The sequence below is a fragment of the Bubalus kerabau genome, chromosome 4 (assembly GCF_029407905.1).
Source record: "Bubalus kerabau isolate K-KA32 ecotype Philippines breed swamp buffalo chromosome 4, PCC_UOA_SB_1v2, whole genome shotgun sequence".
Taxonomy (NCBI): domain Eukaryota; kingdom Metazoa; phylum Chordata; class Mammalia; order Artiodactyla; family Bovidae; genus Bubalus; species Bubalus kerabau.
In genome coordinates, this window is record NC_073627.1 from 93,956,247 (window position 1) to 93,978,017 (window position 21,771).

The 21,771-nt window shown below is 37.9% G+C and overlaps 1 protein-coding gene across 18 annotated transcripts in view; it reads right to left on the bottom strand.

The window, feature by feature from the left end:
* Nucleotides 1-1,470: 1,470 nt before the first annotated feature.
* Nucleotides 1,471-21,771, bottom strand: part of CCDC171 (coiled-coil domain containing 171) — a 341,946-nt gene continuing 321,645 nt past the window's right edge. For 17 of the 18 annotated variants that reach the window (XM_055578017.1, XM_055578008.1, XM_055578010.1 and 14 more), the window contains one exon: nucleotides 1,471-3,899. In XM_055578017.1, coding sequence (XP_055433992.1) covers nucleotides 3,675-3,899 — 225 coding nt within the window. In that variant the 3' untranslated portion in view covers nucleotides 1,471-3,674. Of the gene's footprint in view, nucleotides 3,900-12,247; nucleotides 12,331-21,771 lie in introns of all 18 variants that reach the window. The other variant, XR_008713515.1, reaches the window with a different exon arrangement.

Below are 21,771 nucleotides of genomic sequence, written 5' to 3' on the forward strand. Positions count from 1 at the left end.
ACGTGGGCTTTGGAGTTATAGCGCTGGACTTAGTAATTACTAGGTTCTGTGTGATCTTAGGTAGTCAAATGCTTAACATTTTAGATGCTAAGTTATTCATCTATAAGATGGTAATGGAAATACCCGAGAGGTTTATATGTGAGAACATTAGAGTTTTGCTATAATAGCTGGCATAGAATAGTTGCTCAACAAATATGTTACTTTCCATTTTTTATGCTAAAAAACTAGTGTATAAAAAGTGCATAGTAAAATAAGATCGACTTACCATTGTTCAGTATTGTCTACAGAATGAATTCAGATATAACTTGTAAATACACTTTTTTGGGGGGGGGGGCAGCACCACACGTTGGGGGATCTTAGCTCCCTAACCAAGGATCAAACTCACACCTACTGCAGTGGAAGTGCAGAATCTTAACTACTGGATTGCCATGGAAATCACCTCTAACTGGTAAATAAAGTAACATGAAAATAGTAATGCTCTCATTGAGCACTTGATAACAGATATTATAAATGTGAAATAAATAGTGTTGCCAAGTTTAGTAAAGTTAGACATTTGGTAAAGTTATCATTCTACTATTTAAGAGGCTATTTACCTTTGTCTTTAAATCATCACTGAATTGGCAGTTATCTGAATTGGCTTCCCTCATAACTGAGTTGGTAAAGAATCCGCCTGCAATGCAGGAGACCCCAGTTCGATTCCTGGGTTGGGAAGATCCCCTGGAGAAGATCCCCTATTCCAGTATTCTGGCCTGGAGAATTCCATGGACTACAGTCCATGGGGTCGCAAAGAGTCGGACATGACTGAGCAACTTTCACTTTCTGGCAATTCTCTCAATTTCGTACACCTCTTTGCATTCATATTACATCAGTCTAAAATGTTTATGTTAAACATGCTGGCAAAAAATCTCAATAAGTAAGCATGATTTAGGTGCCAAAACAATAACTTTAAGAATCCCTTTGATGGTGATGGATGATACAGTATTTTTCTAGATCACAGAGGTAAGAAAATCTACATGCTAAAGGGTAAAGTAAAAAATCTCTTCCCTTCCAAAAATATTTGAAGTTGTCCTCCTGAGAAAAGTCTATTTTATACATCATTCTTAAGGAACTAAAGAAGCTGAGAGAGCAACCATCCTCGTCAACACAACACAGATCTCAAATATGCAGCGATTGGTCACTGAGGTGCTCGGAAGCAGTCTAGAGTTTCTCAGATCTCCATAGGATATGTCATTAAATCTCCTCCTCCTGCTGGGTCTGACTTCTGGGGAAAAAAGCATATGGTATAAAAATTACTATATTTGGTAGTGAATACTAATGATTGCTCAGAAGGCTCATCCTTCAGTCTCTGGCCTTTAGCATCTAGTTGGATATAAATGTGACATGCTTTGATTTGATTTAATAATCTTTTTGAATTTATAGTTCAGAATTAATTATATAAAGTTTATCTATAAAATCAGATACTCACATAGATGGAGAGACATATACATTTATTTCTGGTGTTATCCCATTAACAGACTGTAAAATTAAGGCAAGAAGACCAAGGTCTGTCCAAGGCAAAATTTACAAAGGTGCTCCTTCCCCTTTAATTACTAGGATATGGAAACAGATTTAACACAAACATACACACACCAGACATATATGTGATGTAAGGTGACATTGTTTTTCTACAGTGTGAAAATTGGAAGCTCAATGATGTCATATGAACCGTATTTGATACCTATATTGCCAATATCTTAATTACTATATGGAACGGCAAAAGAAAGTACTTTGAAACATGCAGAAATTATTCTATGATCTGTATAAAAACAACAGCATTTTCTGTGTTATAAGAAATTTGCAAGTTGAATTTCAAACATGTTATATTACATTAAACAGGGCATGCTCTTTAATATTCAAAACCCAGAATGGTTAATAAAAAGAACTCCAAGGAAAGAATTAAGAGAAATTTGGTTAAAGATGTAATTTTACTTCATAGAAATAGCTTTCTAAAGATTTATATAAAGCTTATTATACTGGCCCAGCACTAGGAGAAGACACAGTATGACAGTCACAGCGCTGTGTTATCTCAGAGGTGTAAATCACTTGGTTGATTTGGCTAATATGTAAATAGTACACCAATTTTATTTACCAAGGCCAATTAATAAATTCTTAAAAATTGGGTATATTTGAATCAAATGTCACTGTAAAGTTAAGACAATATAGATTCCATAATACATAGTTATTTTCTAATGTATCTATAATGAAACTCCATAATGAAACATAATATAAAATATGGATTTTTGTATCAAAACTCATCAGAAAGTACAGCTCACATCAGAAGTTAATATCACTGGGGAGTTAAATGATTAAAACAAAAACAAATAACGTATTACAAATAGCCTTTTGTTCTTCACTTACTATGATGCAAACTGCAAGGATTTAACCTTTAAGGGTTAAAGAGTTTAATCAATGTCAATGTCTGATCTTCTGAAGGCGATAAAGAACAGTCTGTCTAGCGATACCCAACAGAACATCACTTTGTCAAGCCACAAAGCACCCAAAAGCTTGTCAAGTAAGTTCCCAGAAACCTCTTTGTGGTTAGAACTCAGCTCCTTCTTGCTTGACCTATTATTTGATATTTGACCACTTGGTTGCAAGACACTTGCTCTTTCTAGCTGAAATGTCACTGGGGCATCTTGTCAGCTCCCCGACATCTCGGCCTGACATACAATTTTACTTTTGTGTGCTACAAGGCAGAAAATGCAGGGCAATGGCCTTGTTTTAAATTCTGTCAGCATCAAAGATGGGCGTCACTCTTGGGTCCTACCAACCACACAAACAAAAAAGGAGTCTATTTTGAAGGTCAAAACAGCCATTACCTTGAAGTTTTTCAGCTTATACTAAATACGTTACCTGCTGTACTGGTGTGGGAACTGTCCTTAAAAAGTGCCTAAACGCACCACAGACATCTTCCCAGCACAAGTGCTCGACTTTCTTATCAAAAGCAGGCTTGCTAAAAAGGAGGCGTTTTCAATGCCTGCAGGGACCAGATGCAGCAGTTAACTTGTTCAAATGGGCAAGTGGTATCATGTAGCTTTACAAGGAGCAACCTGACCTTCTCACATTGACCAGGAGTGACATTATTGTGCAGGAGGAGAAGCAGTCACATCATTTCTGTTTTGCACAACCTGCTTAAAGTTTGCAACTAAATGCTTGTCTTCAGTTGAGCTGACAAGAGAGAAGAGGGGGCTCAGTGAACCATGGCAGGGCTGCCATGAAATGACAGGAATCATTGGCATACATTTCAAATAGCTCTCTCAATCCTATTAAAGTATTGCAGTCCTGCTTTAAAATAGACAAGTATGAAACAACTTTGATAGATAGAGACTAAAATGGCTTATTGATTTTTTTAAGTCTGAAGGAAATTACCTAAAATGTGTCATTCTTTAACATTTAAAAATATGTTACATAAAAATGAGTAACTGTGATAATAAATAAAACTTAGAGGGGAAAAAAAGTTGGTTATTTCATTATTCGAGGAGATATAGATACCTGAACACATCAAGATATCACACAATTTTTAAAAACCCACGGCCACTTGAGCTGAAACAAAATTCAACTGATAAGAAAATCCCCCATCAAAACAATTTTAATTGTACTGTTAACTCTTCCTGCATGCTTTTTATTTCATAAAGTCATAATCCAATCTGAGCTGGTCGCTTGGCAGTAGCAGACATTGTCACTGGAGACGAGTTAGATGATGATGCCAGGGGCGCAGAATTTATAAGTGTTTCCTTTAAGAAAGTGTAAGTTGTGTCAAGTTCAGCTTTCAATGGCAAAAAGTCCCCAACATCAGTTGTGTCAGCAGGAAGAGCAGCTCTCGAAGGAATGGAGAGATTTGAATGGTCTCGTGATCCTGTCTATGATACAAAAAGGAGAAAACAATAAACATAGACTTGACAACTCCAACAGAGTCTAAACCCATAAACAGAGAAGTGGACCAAGAATCATAATATGAAATGGGGTGGAAACGGCAATTTAAATAATCTATATGATAATACATAAATATTAAATTATTTTCCAAGTTGTGATTGAACCTCATTTGTTCTACATCCAAAACTTGCTGGGACATCAGGAATTGGGCTAAACACTAAAACTTTGTAGAAAACTTTTATCAAGTTATTGAATCAAAAAGTCAGTACAAGCAGGCATTTTTGCCTCTTCTTCCATCCACTGGCAAATTACAGAAACCAACTCTAACAATAATGTTTATTTCATTATGCTATATGTGTGTGTGTGCTCAGTCATTCAGTTGTGTCTGACTCTCTGCAACCCTCTGGACTGTAGCCCACCAGGCTCCTCTGTCCATGGGATTTTCCAGGCAAGAATATTGGAGTGGGTTGCCATTTTCTCCTCCAGGGGATCTTCCTGATCCAGGGATCGAACCTGCTTCTCCTGCATTGGCAGGTGGATTCTCTACCACTAAGTCACCTGGGAAGCCCTCTATAATATATGCTATATAATTAGGAGATTAGACTGCTTAGAAAATTCATAACTATGAATATTTGTGTGTTTAAGTTATCAGCCTGACTTATTTAATTGAACAATACAGCACAAAGAAAAACAAGTCAATCCTTGCGCCCTATAGAAAATAGCATACCAACATATAAAATGCCAATGAAATGAACTATTTGTCTTTACCTTTAACAATACTGCCACCACCCTATTTTAGTGACGACTGTTCTATTATAAGCATTTGGAAATCATATATCAAGATATGGGAATGCAACATGAAAACAGTTTGTGACATATTTTAAAACATTACTGCTACCCAGAAATTGTTGGAAATCAAACTTAAGAAACCCACACACTCATGAAATACTTAAAAACATAATTAATATTTTGTTGAAGCTATACATTTAAGTCTTAAGTAACAGCAGTAAACAGTAGTTAACCCTTAACATAAATGAAGTCTTACCAGTAAAGCAGATAGGTATTACTTTATGGCATTTATAGATAGGAGAAAAATAGTAATCAATTGTATGTCAGAATTTTCCAGATTCCCAGTAAATAAATGTTGCTGAAATAATAAGTCAAGTCCTAAGTGTCTCCATTAAAAAACACATTTATATTGCAGAGGTTTTAATAACAAAACATCTCTTTGGTAGATTCTCTTAAGGTTTTGACAACAAAATAGCATGAATGCTAAGGATCTGCTTTATTATGTCATGTTATACAAAACCGCTTCTACATGTGAAAGCGTGAAGGAAGCAATCTCTGGCTTCAGAAACATATTAGAAATTCAACTGTTGTATGCGTTACCATTTTTGTGGATTTTTTTTAAAACTACAACTGGAGAAAAATCAATGGCTGCATCTAACACCTAGTTCAGCAATTTTCTTTGATCTCCGTTCTTTTGATTTCTTGATTCTCCACTGCAAGCCTACAGCTGACGGAAATCATCTCTTTTTCTGCTGGAAGTTAAAAAGAAAAAAAAAAAAAAAACCACCTAAAATGGCCACTCAAATGGCTTTATGAAGGAGAGGATTTAGCTTATCCTTGCTGAAAGAAAAGAACTCCCAAGGTCATATGTTGACCCTGCTTAGAAGCGCTGATGAGATTTCACTTGCACAACCTTAATGGGTGACTAGATCAGTTCAGAACCAGAACAGAGGCATCTCATTACATCAGAGGCTGGAGGTATAGATTCCTGCACTTTTCCTGCTGCTAGAACCATCTTTGGTGATTTTTTTTTAGCCCTGCATCTGAATTGGCAGCATTATTACTTGATCGATTTTGCTGCTGTAAAGACTACAATGCCATCTGCTAACTGATTCTGCCAGACCTGGGGGTAAGAGGGACAATGGAAGAGCAGGAGATGGTGGGGCTGATTCTCTTCATAATAAAACTCAGAGCAATCATACTATTTATTATGATCAAAGAGTATTGGCAGGCAAGCCTTCACAAGTTTCTTGTTACATCTTTATACTTCAGATTCTGGTTTAAGAAAACTGTATATGTGCAGAATCAGACCAAGGAAGCTCAGCTACTCTCTGAGAAAATCTCCTTCTTGATGCTTTAGACAGAGAAAGGTAACTGTGCCAAACTGACCAACCACTCCTGTTAGATGTATCTTACTCAAATCCATATTCTGTACTTGAAATTTCCTTTTCTGTTCTTATGAGTCCATTGACCTAACACATTACACATGAGGAGGGTTATCCTTTAGGAAAGGTATTTAACTGCTCACTTCCCCTTAATACATTCAGTGGATTTTAAACTCTACAAAGGGGCACCTCTTCTACTTTTTCTCGTCTTACTTTTTCTTATGTCTATTTTCCATCATGTTGCCTGAAAGCGTTTTTTATTTCTAATATAAATTTTTTGATCAAATAACCTTGAAATGGGGTATTGAGTATGTCTTTAGAATTTCAAACCAGAGTCTCACTTTTTGTGTACCTGAGATTCTGATTGGAAACACTAAAGAAATTATACATCCTAAACATGGAAAACAACATTAAGAAGAAGAGATTTCTGTATCATACAGCAAATCCCCACTGGCTATCTCTCTTACATATGGTAATGCATATGTTTCAAGACTGCTCTCTCAATTTGCCCCAACCTCTCGTTCCCCTGCTGTGTCCACAAGCCTGTCCCAGGCCTGCACCTCTATCTGGTGCTCTGTGACACCCGAGAGGGGTGGGATGGGGTGACAGTCGGAGGAGGTTCAAGAGGGAGGGGACACATATATATTTATGGCTGATCCATGCTGTGGTATGGCAAAAACCAACACGATATTGTAAAGCAATTATCCTCCAATTAAGATTTTTTTAATGGAAAAAAAGAAGAGATTTCTTCGAAGATTTGCACCCCTCGAAAGACAAACCCTCCATCAAGTAAACAGACTTACTTTTGTGTAAATGAAAATAACTGTTTTTCTGTTACTGAGGTCATTTGCTATACTGCATGCACCGCTAGAAAATAATCTTTTCCGTGAAATACAATAAAATTTGATTTTAAGTCACTTAATAGCTTAAAAACAAACTAGCAAAAATTCTGGTGAGATCTTGATTTGAAAATATGATGTTAAAATAACAAGTAAATATGTTGTAAATAATATTCAGAAATATAACACTTTTAATATAACACAGAGTAAGAGACAGTTAAATAACTTTTTATCAGAGACCATTAAAAGTTAATATTCACCATCTGATGTTATATTTTAAATCTGTGGTCATTTAAGCTACTTTTTAAATTGCTGAGGTGTTCTGATAGTCTCTCATGTAAATCAAAATTTAGGCAATTTTTTAAAAAGAAATTAGCTACCTGAAATAAAAGCTAGGTGTCATGTGAATCTTTATGGAGGCACTTTTATTTACTTAATAAGCTGTAAATGATTCTATCTGAGCTGTTATAGTCCATCAGTTAAAATATATATTCACAATACAAAATATATCTACTAAATTTCTGTATTTTAAAAATCTTATGAAATATAGTAATTAGACATGTCCATTAACCATTTTTCAAGACTTAAATAGCTCCATTTTCTAAGGGTGTTTTTTAACAACAAAAATAAATACAGCACTAGTGTAATAATAAGATAATGACTAAACTGTCTATATATCAAAGTCACTTTGCAGACCAAGGCTTCTAAAACAAAGACTGTCTCTAAGCCATCTGTCTCCCATGCAGCATTTACGATAAAGTTAAGTCTTCCAGAATCCAGTAGTATAAAAAATGAGGAGTGATTTAATTTAGTAAGCCTGAATAGTATTGCAAGGAGATTATGCCAGGCAAATAGTATGGTGAAAGGAGTACTGGACTAGAGATCAGAAGACTATATTTTCCCCTCCCAGTTCTGTTACAATTCAGCTGTGTCATTTAGGTGAGTGAATTAGTACTCCTAGGTCTCACGTCCTTTGCCTAAAACAACGAAGAGCAGATGATACCACTCTAATGGCAGAAAGTGAAGAGGAACTAAAGAGCTCTCTTGATGAGAGTGAAAGGGGAGAGGGAGAAAGCTGACTTAAAATGCAACATCCAAAAAACTAAGATCATGGCATCTGGTCCCATTACTTCATGGCAAATAGGTGTGGGGGGGTGGTGTGGAGTGGAAACAGTGACAGATTTTATTTTCTTGGGCTCCAAAATCATGATGGATGGTGACTGCAGCCATGAAATTAAAAGACACTTGCTCCTTGGAAGAAAAACTATGACAAACCTAGACAAAGTATTAAAAAACAGGGATATCACTTTGCCGACAAAGGTCCAGAGTAGTCATGTATGGACGTGAGAGTTGAACCATAAAGAAGGCCTAACATCAAAGAATTGATGCTTTTGAACTGTGGTGCAGGAGAAGACTTTTGAGAGTCCCTTAGACTGCAAGGAGATCAAAGCAGTCAATCTTAAAGGAAATCAACCCTGAATATTCATTGGAAGGACTGATGCTGAAGCTGAAGCTCCAATACTTTGGCCACCTGGTGCAAAGAGCTGACTCTCAGAAAGAAACCCAAATGCTGGGAAAGACTGAGGACAGGAGGAGAAGGGGGCAAGACAGGATGAGATGGTTGGATGGCATTACTGACTCAATGGACATGAGTCTGAGCCAGCTCCAGGAGATAGTGAAGGACAGGGAAGCTAGGAGTGCTGCAGTTCATGGGGTTGCAAAGAGTTGGATATGACTTAGTAACTGAACAACAGGACTCTTTCTAGCTCTGAAGTTCTACATGTCCACCATGATTGCAACCCATGATAATGTGTGGCATAAGGTTAACACCTAAGTTTTGCGAATACCATTAACCCATAATCAGAGTTCCTAAACAAAATTCTTCAGATTTTGAGAGGATATAGATGGGCCACTCTTAAGGGCAAGGAATACATACTGCAGATGATTCTTTAAAAAAGCCAAACAGATAATAAAATTAACCATAGTTTAGATGATGTGGCTACATTCAATTAAATTCTGTGATACATTTTTTATTACTTCGACCTCCATGATGATGTTTTAAGCTCTGTAAATTATTGACTGATTTTAAGTAGAGTACGCAGCTCTACATAAACTGATGAAGGAATCAAAGTACCCACAAGAGGGCCTTATGAAGAGGCTCCCTTGCCATTTCTACTTTAGCTCCTAATACGTTCTTATCACTAGAGTCTTAGTAATCAGAACACAGAATTTTCTTCCTTCTGAATGCTTCAAGTTAGTTAACCAAATTTTACCTATTTTCCACTTTTGCCATTAGGCCTCATAGGATACACAGTCAGAGTTGACAATAATTACGTGTATGGTTTTCTCTTGTGGAATGCTTAGTTATGTACCTCAGATATCTGTCTATCTATCTGCTTATTCATTCAACCACACACACATACACATATACCTGATAAATATAGCTACACACATACACTTGCTATACATATATATGTGTGTGTATATAAACATATACAAATATATATATATATCCCTGCTAGCACATCATTAAATATTTATTCCTTGAAGCCATCAATTATAACTTTGAGTTACCAATACCAAACCTGTAGAAATATTTTACACATTCCTCCCTCCCTAAGTTATTAAAACCTTAGTACAAAATAAAATAAAATAAAATAAAATAAAACCTTAATCCAGACCAGTTTCATCTTCAGTTCACTAACAAGATAGGCTAGGTGGGGATATGTGAGTCAGCAGGGCCCTGTAAAAGAGTCTCCAGAGAGAGAGAACACAATCTGAGAAGCTTAGGCACCTAGAAATTAAAAAGAAAGGGCAATCATAGAGGGAGAAACAAATCAGAAAAGGGAGGTAGAAGATACTAATAACCAGCTCGATTCACATCACAGCAATTTACTCCTCAAGCAGACATTTCACATTCGTTCGAAAGCCAGAGTTCTTAAGTCAGTCTGGTTCAGTTTCAGCCTCAACGACTTGGTTAATGTGGTAGATTAATCGGATTATGCCGTCCTTATAAGCATGCTCTTTGCCATGTGACATGCAGTTGTTTGCAGCCTGGTTCACAAGCACACTGCTGCCCTACCCTGCTCGTCTAGCATTTCCTCACTTGTACTCTATAATCTGCTTACATGGACTTGCAGATTATTACATAGGCTTGAGGCTTCCCTGATAGCTCAATTGGTAAGGAATCCATCTGCAATGCAGGAGACCCCAGTTCAATTCCTGGGTCGGGAAGATCTGCTGGAGAAGGAATAGGCTACCCACTCCAGTATTCTAGCCTAGAGAATTCCGTCCATGGGGTCGCAAAGAGTTGGACACGAGTGAGCGACTTTCACTTCACTTCACTTTACATGGACTTGTGAGTCAGGAAATAAGATGTTCCATAGCTCACACCTGCCTCCGGTCTGTTCACTGTCTGGTATACACCTCTCTCCTTTGTGGGATGAGTGTGCCTTCTCTACCTTTCAGACTCTGCCAAGGTTCCCCTCCTTGTAAGCCCTTTTCAGCTCATTGCCACACGCTTCCCCAACTGCAGTGAGCTGCTACATTCAATCACATGTTGGCATTCCTTTGTGAACATTTTTATGTTTTCACTTACTTCATTCATCTCCCAGAAAACTATGAGCACCTAGGGTAATGGAATCATGGCTTTGTATTCCTAGCACTTAGAAGAGTATCTGGAAATAAGATTTCCAACTGATGAATGAATAAACAAACCACTCATGTTATTATTTCATGATTTTGGTTTTATATTTTATATTTGGTTATTTCATGTATATACAGATTATGTCGCAATTAAAAGTAGCACAGTGCACTGAAAAGAATTCAGGCTTTGAAGCTGAAGAGGCCTCAGGTTCTGAGTCTGCCATGTACTCACTATGTGATCTAAGACATGTTTCTTAGCCTGTGTGAGCCTGCATCTTATCCATTATATATGAAGACTAATCCTTCATCGAGCTGTTAACAAGGATTATGAAATAATATACCAAAAAAATGCATAACATACAGTAGCTCTCCTTCGCCTCTCTTTCTACTCTTCTCAAGTGATAATAAATTCCAAATTTTGAACTAACATGTATGAACATAAATGTCAGGCACTGTGCTAGGTTTAGCTTTACAGGCATTATCTCAATTCTCATAGCCGCTCAAGGGGAAGGTACTGCTACTCTTAATTTTATAGTCCAAGAACCAGGGATCACAAGAGTGGCAAGCACTGCTCCACGTTGCACAGTTTGTTAAGCGGTGCAAAGGGATCCGACTCTTGATCCATGATTCTTCTCCCCTTATGCCTGGCCACCACCTTATCACATCACCCAAAGAAGACACAGCCTCAGGCTTATTCATATCCAGAGCTATTTCATAAAGACAGCAAGGGCTCAACAAATCTCTGTGAAAGTGGAAAAGAAAAGCACGTAGATTGTACTAGAGGTTAAAAATAGATGTTTCTCTTTTCGATAATATGGTTTCTTATAGTCCACTTGAATATCCACAGTACTGGAGTAAATGAATAGATTTTATGACATTTACATAAAATCCAAGTTCTAGCCCTTTCACCAAAGAAGCTTATATGTTGTTACATTCAGAGATTACACTCAGTGCTGAAGTTTTAAATTACACTATAACATTTAAACTTTAATTTTAAATTGCTTCAAAGATGTCTTGTGCCTGACAAGATAACAATTCCCATTTTCTTCTCTTAGATGTTTAGATTTCCTGACATGATTGAGGTTGGAAAAAGAATCAAAGAATTTTCCCAGATAGCCTTTGTTCTTTCTTTTCCTACGTCCCTTCACACCCCTGTGCTCCCAGTCTGCTCCTTTCCTGGCAATTCTGATACACCTGACACTACAGAACACTAGAAATGGCCAGAAAATTCCAAAGAGACCATTTCCCCCCTGGATCTTAAGAATGTAAAATTTTCAAACAAACAGAGAGAATGTGAAAAGTAAATATATCCATACACTCATGTATATTTAAAAGGGACAAAAGTTGGATAAATAAAAACTTATACTTAATTAATTGAATTAATTAGTTGAATAAATAAACATTGGAAAATTGCCATTGCAAAACTGAAATGAAAAGCTGATAAAATATACGCAACACACATGATAGCCATAGGGTAGTTTTCTTAAATTACAAAAAACTTATGAAAATCAAGGAAAAGAAGAACCTAATTAGAAAATAGGCTCCAGATAGTGCATTTATTAATACTGGATTCATCTGTAACAGGAAACTCAAAATGTCAGTGGCTTTAACAAGACAGAAGTTTATTTCTCTCTGATATAGCTATATGAAGCTACCAGGAATCCAGACTGCTTCTACCTTGGGTTCCACAGTCTCAGTATGTGGCTTCCACCTCCAGGATCCAAAATGGTTGCTCAAGTTCCAGCCATTATGTCTGCATTCTAGCCAGAAGAAAGAAGGACAGTAAAGGAGAAGGTATCACTTACATTTGAAAACACCTCCTAAAATCAGAGTACTTTTGTTTACACCCCATTGGCTAGAGTTTAGTCATGTGGCTGACTTAGTTTCAGGGGAGTCTGAAAAATACAGCTTCCCCCTGCCCCTGAATGGCCTGGGTAATAGAGGTTCAATTACAAAGAAAGAATGAGAAAAGAGGTCAGGAAACCACTGACAGCCTCCACCTCAGATATATATTGGCTGCTTGGTGGAGGACAGAGAAATACAATAACCAATAAACATATAAAAAAGAGGTAAACCTCATTCACAATTAAAGAAACGCAACACAAAACGTGACAATGAAAGCTTACTTTCTGCCTATAAAATAGCCAAAAATTTAGATGTCTGATGCAACCCACTGCTAAGAGAGGGAAACAGGCAAGTTCCTAGCACGTAGGCTGGGCTGTACTCTGGTGCAAACTTTTGGGAAGACAAAGCTTAAATTGTACCTGTTTTTGATCCAGCAACTCCACTGTTAGACATTTCTTCTATGGCTACACCCACAGAAGCTCACCAAGATGAGCATACAGACGTATTCATCAAAGAATTCTTTTAGAAAAACACTTTTTAAACGAAACTGAAGTGTTAAGTGAAGTATGATACAATCACATCATACAACAATTTTGAAAATTGATGTAAATATGTAAGTACTGATGAAGAAATACATCCAAGTGAAATAAGATTCAAAACAGTGCATGCTCATGCGCACGCACATGCATGCGTATGCATGTCTGTGTGTGTGTATAAAGAGAAAGAACCCATTTGTATTTTAAAAAATACATAAATAAGTACAGGGAATTCCCTGGCAGTCCAGTGGTTAGGACTTTGTGCTGCCACTACTGGGAGCTTGAGTTCAATCCCTGGTTGGGGAACTGAGATCCCACATGCTGCACAGAGCAGCCAAAAAAAAAAGTATAAACACATACATGAATACATATATTTTTTCTTCTTTCTGGAAAGAGAATCACAGAAACTGCTAATTATTTATAGAAAAGGGGAATAAACTGGAGTACATATTATAAGGGAAAAGCTTTGAAAGTCCAAAATATTTTCTTTCTGTGTTTTTTTATCTTTAAAACTACTTAACCACAATCAAAGGTTTTAAACTGGCAGTTCACAAAAGTCAAAATACAACTGATTAACAAACAAATGGGAAAAATGGTAACTGCCAATAGTAATCAAAAATATAAGGGAAATGAGATTATTACCAACCAAAATTCAATTTAAAAAAATTGTGATAACTGATGTTAGTGAAGGCATTAAAAAACAGGCATTCACAAATTGCTAGTGATGTATGAACTGATTGAACCATTTGGACTATAACTTGGCAACTGTCTTGAAATAGTTAATGCCATTTGACCCAACAATTCCATTTATGATTAGTTTCTTAATATTAATAACAGACAAAAGTTAGAAATAATCTGTTATTCAATAACAGAAGTACATTTAAGTAAGCTTTAGACACTTGATGGAATATTATATGGCTATAAAATTTATGGTTATATTAACAAGTAGTTGTAGAACACAGACAAATGCTGAGGCTTGACTAGGGGTCAGAAGCCTTTTTCTATTGAGGATCAGATAAATATTTTATGCTTTGCAAGCCATATGTCTCTGTTACAACTACTGAACTCTGCTGTTGTAGCCCCAGAGCAACTATAGATAATATATGTCAATGAATTAGTGTGGCTATGTTCCAATAAAACTGCATTAATGAACACTGAAATTTGAATTTACCATAATTTTCACATCATGAAATATTATTCTTTTTTAATTCATTTTTAAACATTTAAGAATGTAAAAACCATTCTTAGTTTACAGGCTATACAAAAACAGATGGCAAGTAGATTTGGTTCACAGGCTGTGTTTTTGCCCACCCTTGAGCAACTATATAAATGAAAATGAGATACACAAAATCACATATGATACTTGTTGTGAGGTATTGAGACTGCAGGAATTTCTTCCCTCAGCTTCTGAATTTTCCAATTATCTACAGCACTTTTATAACTAAAACTGCTTTATTGAAAAAGACTTTATTTTATACATACTGAAACCCATAGTTTAGTATAGTTAGGATTCTGAACTGTGTGGTCAAAATGAAATGTAATTGGTTTGTTAAAGGTCTCAGAGGGGAGGTCGTGAACCAAGTGTTTTCGCAAGTTTTGAAAATCGGATTTTAATTTAGCTGAGAACACTTTCTTCCTTCAACGTTTCCAGTTATCTAACTCATATCCACCGTCTGACATTAAGTACACACACACATGAGTAACTCGCACCTCTGCACAAGCGTAGCTCCTCATGTGGAGTGGCTACTTACAACCTGTGCGCCTTCATTTAACTCCAAACAGCACTTCCCGCTGCCAAGTTACGACTTCTGCGGTCTAAACGCACACATGTCACACTCTCTCTGGGAACTATTAAGCAAAAGTTTTCTGACCACTTTTTCATTACTGAAGAATTTCCTCTTAAAGTTATAAGTCCTTTTTTATTCAATGTCAAAAATTTAGTAATATCTGGAAGCTATAAACTTAGACCTTTTAGCAGCATGTTTTCCTCTGAGTAGAAATACTGGCCATGCCCTCAGGTAAAAAAGAACAGAAGAAGGAAGAAACATCTAAAATTGAAAGCTGTTTGAAAGAGATTGTTTTCCTTAATCTCACTAACATGGTATCTGTCAGTCACATATTTCAACAAAATTAGCAATGAATTCACATGTTAAAAATCGAAACCCATTTTTTACTGCCCCTCCCTTCCAGGGCTGGTTTAAACCATGCTCCTTTGTTACTCCACTTTATCAAACCTGAAATCCCCAGCCATTCCTCATGAAACGTTGCAAACAGTCTTCATTCCCCTGCTGATCATCGAAGAGATCCATGCTATATTCCCCAGGGCTGTTGACCCTTTGACCAGTCCCCCAGCTGGGCCCTTCTGGAGGGACTGGTTATCTTGAGTTAAAAGAATGTGGCCTCTCTGTTTCTCAGTGAGAAAGGAACCCTTCAGATGTAAGACAAATCATGTGATCTGGGGTTCACATCTGTGGAATGCCTTCCAATCACAACCAGCACTGGGGCATACGTTCCAAAACAAACCACTTAGCTGGCAATGACATTTCCTTTACATGATAGGCAGGAATGCTACTTCTGATAGAACCAGGCCATTTCCAGCAGTCTCAGACCAAACCCATCTCTAGGGAGAACATCTTATAGAACTGTGAGAGTAATGCAGCAACCACAAAATTCCAAAATAATAGAGCTATGGATTCCATTTCAAGAACCCACTCCCTACATGACCAATTCCATATGATAGACTTTCCCCAAGACAGCATAAAACATATCTAAACCCACACTCACTATATTAGGATCCTAAATTAGCTCCACTCACTGATTCTTTTAATAGATATTTACTATCTATTAAAAGAATAAAATCAAAGAAGTAACTAAAATGCCTAGAAAGTGTCAGACATGGTTCAGGGTACTGGGATACAGAAGTGAATCACACACCAAAATTCTCTGCCTTTGGAGAGTTCACCTTGTCCTTGACTACCTGTGTTTGGAGTCAGTTCTTAAATTATAATTTGTTCAATATAACCACACAACTGCTGTTTTGTAGTATTACATTTTGATGGACAATGGTACTTAGAGTTTGCTAGACTCATTGTTCCATGGACACAAGCAAGGTCCCAGTAATGAGTCACATTTCCCTAGTTCTTTCCTGACCAGATCACACATGACCTCAAACTCCCTGTCACAAGTTGCTGGGTGCCTGACATCCTTCCATCAGGGCCTGCCTCCAATGTATTAGAGAGACTCACTGTGCCATATGGGCACCATCTTTACACAGACTAGCCCTACACCCACTCTTCCCTCTGAAACCTGTGGTACTCTGACTGGAACCCAGTGTCTCACACTGTCTGTCATAAAACATTTCTTTCAGCTTCCACCTGTAGGCATCTTTTTCTCAGAGACCAGAAGCCAGTCCATAGGCCCGCACAGAGGAGAAGACCTACACTGCTCTCTCTACTTCTCGTCACCTCCTCTGACCACCTGCCCACAAAACCTCCACTTGTCCTTCAACCATGCCCAAGGCCCTCAGTCACATAAACTCCCCAAGAGCCTGCACACCACTTTTTCACAAAGGCCTTGATTTGTCTGAAATGCAACTCAGGTTAGGGTAGCCACAAGATAGCAATTTTGACAAAGGTTTCAAAGCTTTTTTCTAAAATTTTCATCTGTTATTCAAGTGTCTCGTCACTTTCTCTAGTCTACAAATGCACTTTTAATTTTTCTAAGCAAGTCATTCCTTCAGACTTCTCTCTTTTTTCTACTTGACCTCTACTTTATTGTATATTTATTTATTATCTGAGAATATTCAAAATTTCTCTTGAAGACAAGAAAAAAATAGGACAGATGTAACTCATAACAAGTGTTAAGCATAGAGAATGAATCAGCCAGTTGTGTGAGATAAGAGGCAGAATCTATATGATAGGAAAAGATATTAGTTGGTCCCCTGCAGGACAGGCTACTCCCAGACAAACAAGAGGGAAAGGTGCACCACCTCCAGGTTAATGTCATCCTCAAATTGCCCCCGATGGCTCAGCCAATAAAGAATCTGTCTGCCGATGCAGGAGAAACAGGAGATGTGGGTTTGATCCCTGGGTTGGAAGATCCCCTGAAGAAGGAAATGGCAAGCCACTCCAGTATTCTTGCCTGGAGAATCCTATTGACAGAGGAGCCTGGTGGGCTACAGTCCATAGTGTTGCAAAGAGTCAGACACGACTGAAGCACAGAACACAGGCCAATTGCCCCAGAGCCACAGAGAAAACCCAAAGCTGTCCGGCTGCCTAAGTGGCAAGCTACAGAGACTGGCCAGGAGTATTTCTCAGAACAAGTGTGGATAAGTGGACCGAGGCATCTTCAGTCACCTGATTCCGCTTTCTCAGCGCTCCACCTTGGTCCCATAAGCTCACGTGGAGAAGGCTGATGCAGCTGGGAGAGAGGCATTTGAACACCATACGAGCAAGGAACCAGAGAGTAGGGTCTGTCCCCCTGCTGCCTCCCTACCATCTGCTACTTGCTGTGTGTTTTAGATTGATTTGCTAAACCATGTGATTTGAGGATCCTAATTTCATCTGTGAGACCTCCTGTTCTGTGAGTTCGGGGATAAGCTGCCTGCTAGAGTCCTTGGAGCCTACCATTACGTTAAGGCAATCTCCCATAGACTCCTTTGCCCCTGAGACTAATCAAAACGCTGATCCTGAAGCAAGCCCTGCCTTCTCCTATCTCAGATTCTCTTCTTCAAGTGGCTTTTTCTATTTAAAGGGAGGCTTTTTCGTTTCATACATGATATTTTACATGTTTCAATGCCACGAGTTGCCAGTCCAGGTTCGATGCACGATACTGGATGCTTGGGGCTGGTGCACTGGGACGACCCAGAGGGATGGTATGGGGAGGGAAGAGGGAGAAGGGTTCAGGATGGGGAACACATGTATACCTGTGGCGGATTCATTTTGATATTTGGCAAAACTAATACAATTATGTAAAATTTAAAAATAAAATTAAAAAAAAAAATAAAGGGAGGCTTTTTCTATTTAAAAGGAGACTTCTTCATTGGGTTTTCACAACTCACCTCAGGTATCACCTTGCCCTCAAAGCTTCCCTGAATCCAGCCCCCCTACAGTTGGGTTACAAGCCCCTTCTTGGCATTATCCAGCCACCCCACTCTGCTGCTTTTATAACAGCACGGCATCACAGTCTGCTGTGTGCTTCAGCCTGTGCTCTTTATCGTAGTAGCCACTGACCATATGTAATTAATTTTAAATTAATTAAAATTGAATTTCATGTAAAATTAAAGTTTAGTTCCTCAGTCACACTAACTGTCCTCCACACATTCAACAGCCATGACGCCACATCACAGTAAGTCACAATGGTCAGAGCTGGCATGGGGTGCTCCTTCCTTGGAGGCACAGACTATTTTATCTGTGTTTGTTTCAGTATTACCAGCGGCTTGACTTGCCGCTGTTTAGTCACTAAATCATGTCCAACCCTTTTGCAACCCATGGATTGTAGCTTGCCAGGCTTCTCTGTCCGTGGAATCCTCCAGGCAAGAATTCTGTAGTGGGTTGCCATGGCCTTCTCCAGGGGATCTTCCCGACCCAGGGATGGAACCCGCATCTCCTGCATTGCCAGGCGAGTTCTTTACCTGGGAAGCCAGTGGCTTGACTAGTGACCAGAAGAGCACAGCCATACCATATATTTGCTTATTTTTGACTGAATACACAGCTTCTAATCCATATTCCAAAGAAAGCCAATAGGAAGACATGATTTGATATTAAACTTTTTTCTCTGAAAAATGTTATTTCGCAATGTTTAATTTTCATTCTTTAACTCTAACTTTCTCTGATTTTTCCTTTCTAAAGTGTTCAAAGTTTCAAAAGGATTCTCCCTGTTCCTTTCTGTGTTTATCTTTCTCCACCTGGTGAGAGTCATTACAGGATTTCACCTTAGGCTGCTCTGAAAGTAAAGGAAAGAAGCCTGTGACAAAAAGACCAAGAGGACAGTTATCTTGGCAAGTGTGCATCCACAAGACACCCAGGCCGGAATCCTAGTTCTCTCGACCTAGATTGGCTGTATCAGAGAAAGACGCATTGCTTATTCTCCTGCTTAAATTTTCAATTTTTATACTCTCTTGAGAAAAGGATTCTGTTATAAGCTAAATTTGGAGGCAATATAATTGTTTGATGTAAACCTTCAAAGTTTCCTTTGAGCTGAATGTCTATCTGCTTGGGCAGAAAAGGGGAAAAGAGGGAATTTACATTCACTTTGCTAAACATTAGCATCTTTTGTTCAATCATTTGAATGCAGGACAGTTCTGGGAAACAGCTTAGAGAACAAGAGTTGACACATACAGTGGAAAATCTTTTAAGGTGCTTGGATTCAATGAGGGAGAAAGTGAGACGGAACCATATTTCAGCTCCCTAACTGTGCTCCAGTCTGCGGGAACTTTGTGACAGGTCTCTGTCTCTCAGCTACACTTGACTGGCTTTGGCTGACATTCAGCTGTCAGACAGCAACCCTCAACCAGGCCCCTAACATGCTCCACAGCTTCACCCAATTAACTCGCTTTCACTTGACACAGCAGCAAAAAGCTTCATAATAGGTGGTCAAGGTGCATGGTGTCTGCCTGCCCTCGACCTGCTCACACACAGCAAGATGTTTAACTACTTTCTTCTCGCCAACGTGCTCAGAACTAGGATGACTACAATTTAGTCACTCCCTCTATTGAACTGGACGGGAATCTAGCAAGCAGTACAGTGATGCACTAAGAGAGCTGCTCAAAAACAGATCTCTAGATGACTGAAGTTAAAGTTCAGCTCAGTTCCTTAGGCCCTGAGAGGAAGATTTGATTTTTAGATTATCAGAACTTAATATCAACCAGCAATCAATTTATGGTTTTGTTGTCATTCAGTCGCTCAGTCGTGTCCGACTCCCTGCCATCCCATGGACTGCAGCACACCAGGCTTCCTTGTCCTTCCCTATCTCCCAGAGTTTGCTTGCTTTCCATTTATGGTTAGTATCACAAATAATAGGATTGTATTGATAGAAAGATGACCTGGGATAGGAAAAACTTTTGACAAGTAAGAGCAGAAAGGTCTAGGCACAATTCAAGAGTACAGAATTCAGCCTTTGCTCTTAAAAATGCACTTTGAGAAACTCAACAATTTTTTATTAGGTTTTTGTCCTGCTGCTTAGCCTTTGAGGTGAAATACACTGTACTTGAAAATAGACTTGGCTAATAGTTAAAAACTTTTATACTTATTTTGAAAAATGATCTGGGTAATTTACACATTTTCTCTCATCTCTCAATACATTCAGACCTAAGTATATAATCAGTTTTCACTTATTTACACTCTGAAGATCTGAATTTTTTTTAATGTTATGTAAAGAAAAGTAATATAAACTGTACTGCCTTTGGTTCCCTACATTTATAAACTCATGTGAGATAAAGGCCACCAAAAAGTCACTTTATGATAGGATTCTTCATTATTGACATCCAAATACAGATTCTTGTAGCTGTTACCAAGATAGAGTTACGATTCCAATTCCAAGGACCCTATCAGTGATCAGAGCTGAAAATCTAATTAAAGGAATGGGAATGCTAGCCTCCAGCACCACGAACTAATTCTAGGAGAAATTTACCACTACTTTACACCAAGCAAAGCAGAGTTTAAGCATACCTTCCCATTCGATATGCGTCTGAGATGATGACCTAAACTTTTGGAGTCAAGTCTGTAAGTAGCAGTGCTTTTGTGACATGCCTTCAAATTGAAGGAAATCTTTCTCTACATAAAATACTTATTTGTTGTTTTGAACACTGCTCACTTCTTACCAGAAGCTCAAGGCAGGGATAGATCTTGACTCAATTGCTGGGCACTTAGGAAATCACACGGCATCCATTTTATCCATCAAGTTCTGTCAATTTCTCCATCTATATTATCTGGCCACAGTCTAATCCTTCTCTATCGCCGCTGTTACTGACCTCATACAAGTAATTCTCACTTCTCACTTGGTCTTCTTTAATATGACTTATCACAATTCATTACAAGTATTCCTGTATATGTCTGTCTTCTCCAAACACCTTTAGATCCCTGAGAGAAGGTCCCTTATCTCATCCTATTAAGGATGTAATATAATTATATTATAATATAATGCTTAAGAGTGCCAAATGCTTAAAATACTTTGAGTTCGTAGTGCCTAGGCTCAAATCTTGTACTCTATACTGGTAGTTTCTTCATCTAAAAAGCGATAATAACCCTCCTTTGATAGGACAATGAAAATTAAATTAGTAATATACATCAAGTGCTCAGCACAATGGCTAGCACATAGTAAGCCTTCAATGAATGTTGGTATTGTTGTTACTCTTATTATAACATCTTTAGAACTTGGCAAAGTACATAGCACATAGGAGGTAATAAATGCATGGTGAAGGAGTAATTAGGTAATAATTATGTAATCTTTTTGTTTCATTTCAGGATGATATAAAGAATAAAAATTGTTCATGAAGAATATGAATGATGGATTTAAAACTTTTGAGTTGTGATACTATCACTTTATAGAAATAAATAAGCATTGAAAATATCTAAATTTTTAAAAATCAGCAAGGTCGTGAGGTTTCTTAGATATTTTTTCTGAGCAAATAACATGCTCTTCTGAGCATAAAGAAAAACAGTTTTTATTGTTTAAAAATAAACGTTTTTAATTACCTTCCTTTTTTAGAGATTTGATGGCTTGCTTATTCAATATGAGGATGACCTCATTATCTACAGAATTTTTAAGGAATGTGAATAAAATGTTTATTTGAAAGGAAGGTTTTACTTAGGATACTTTTCA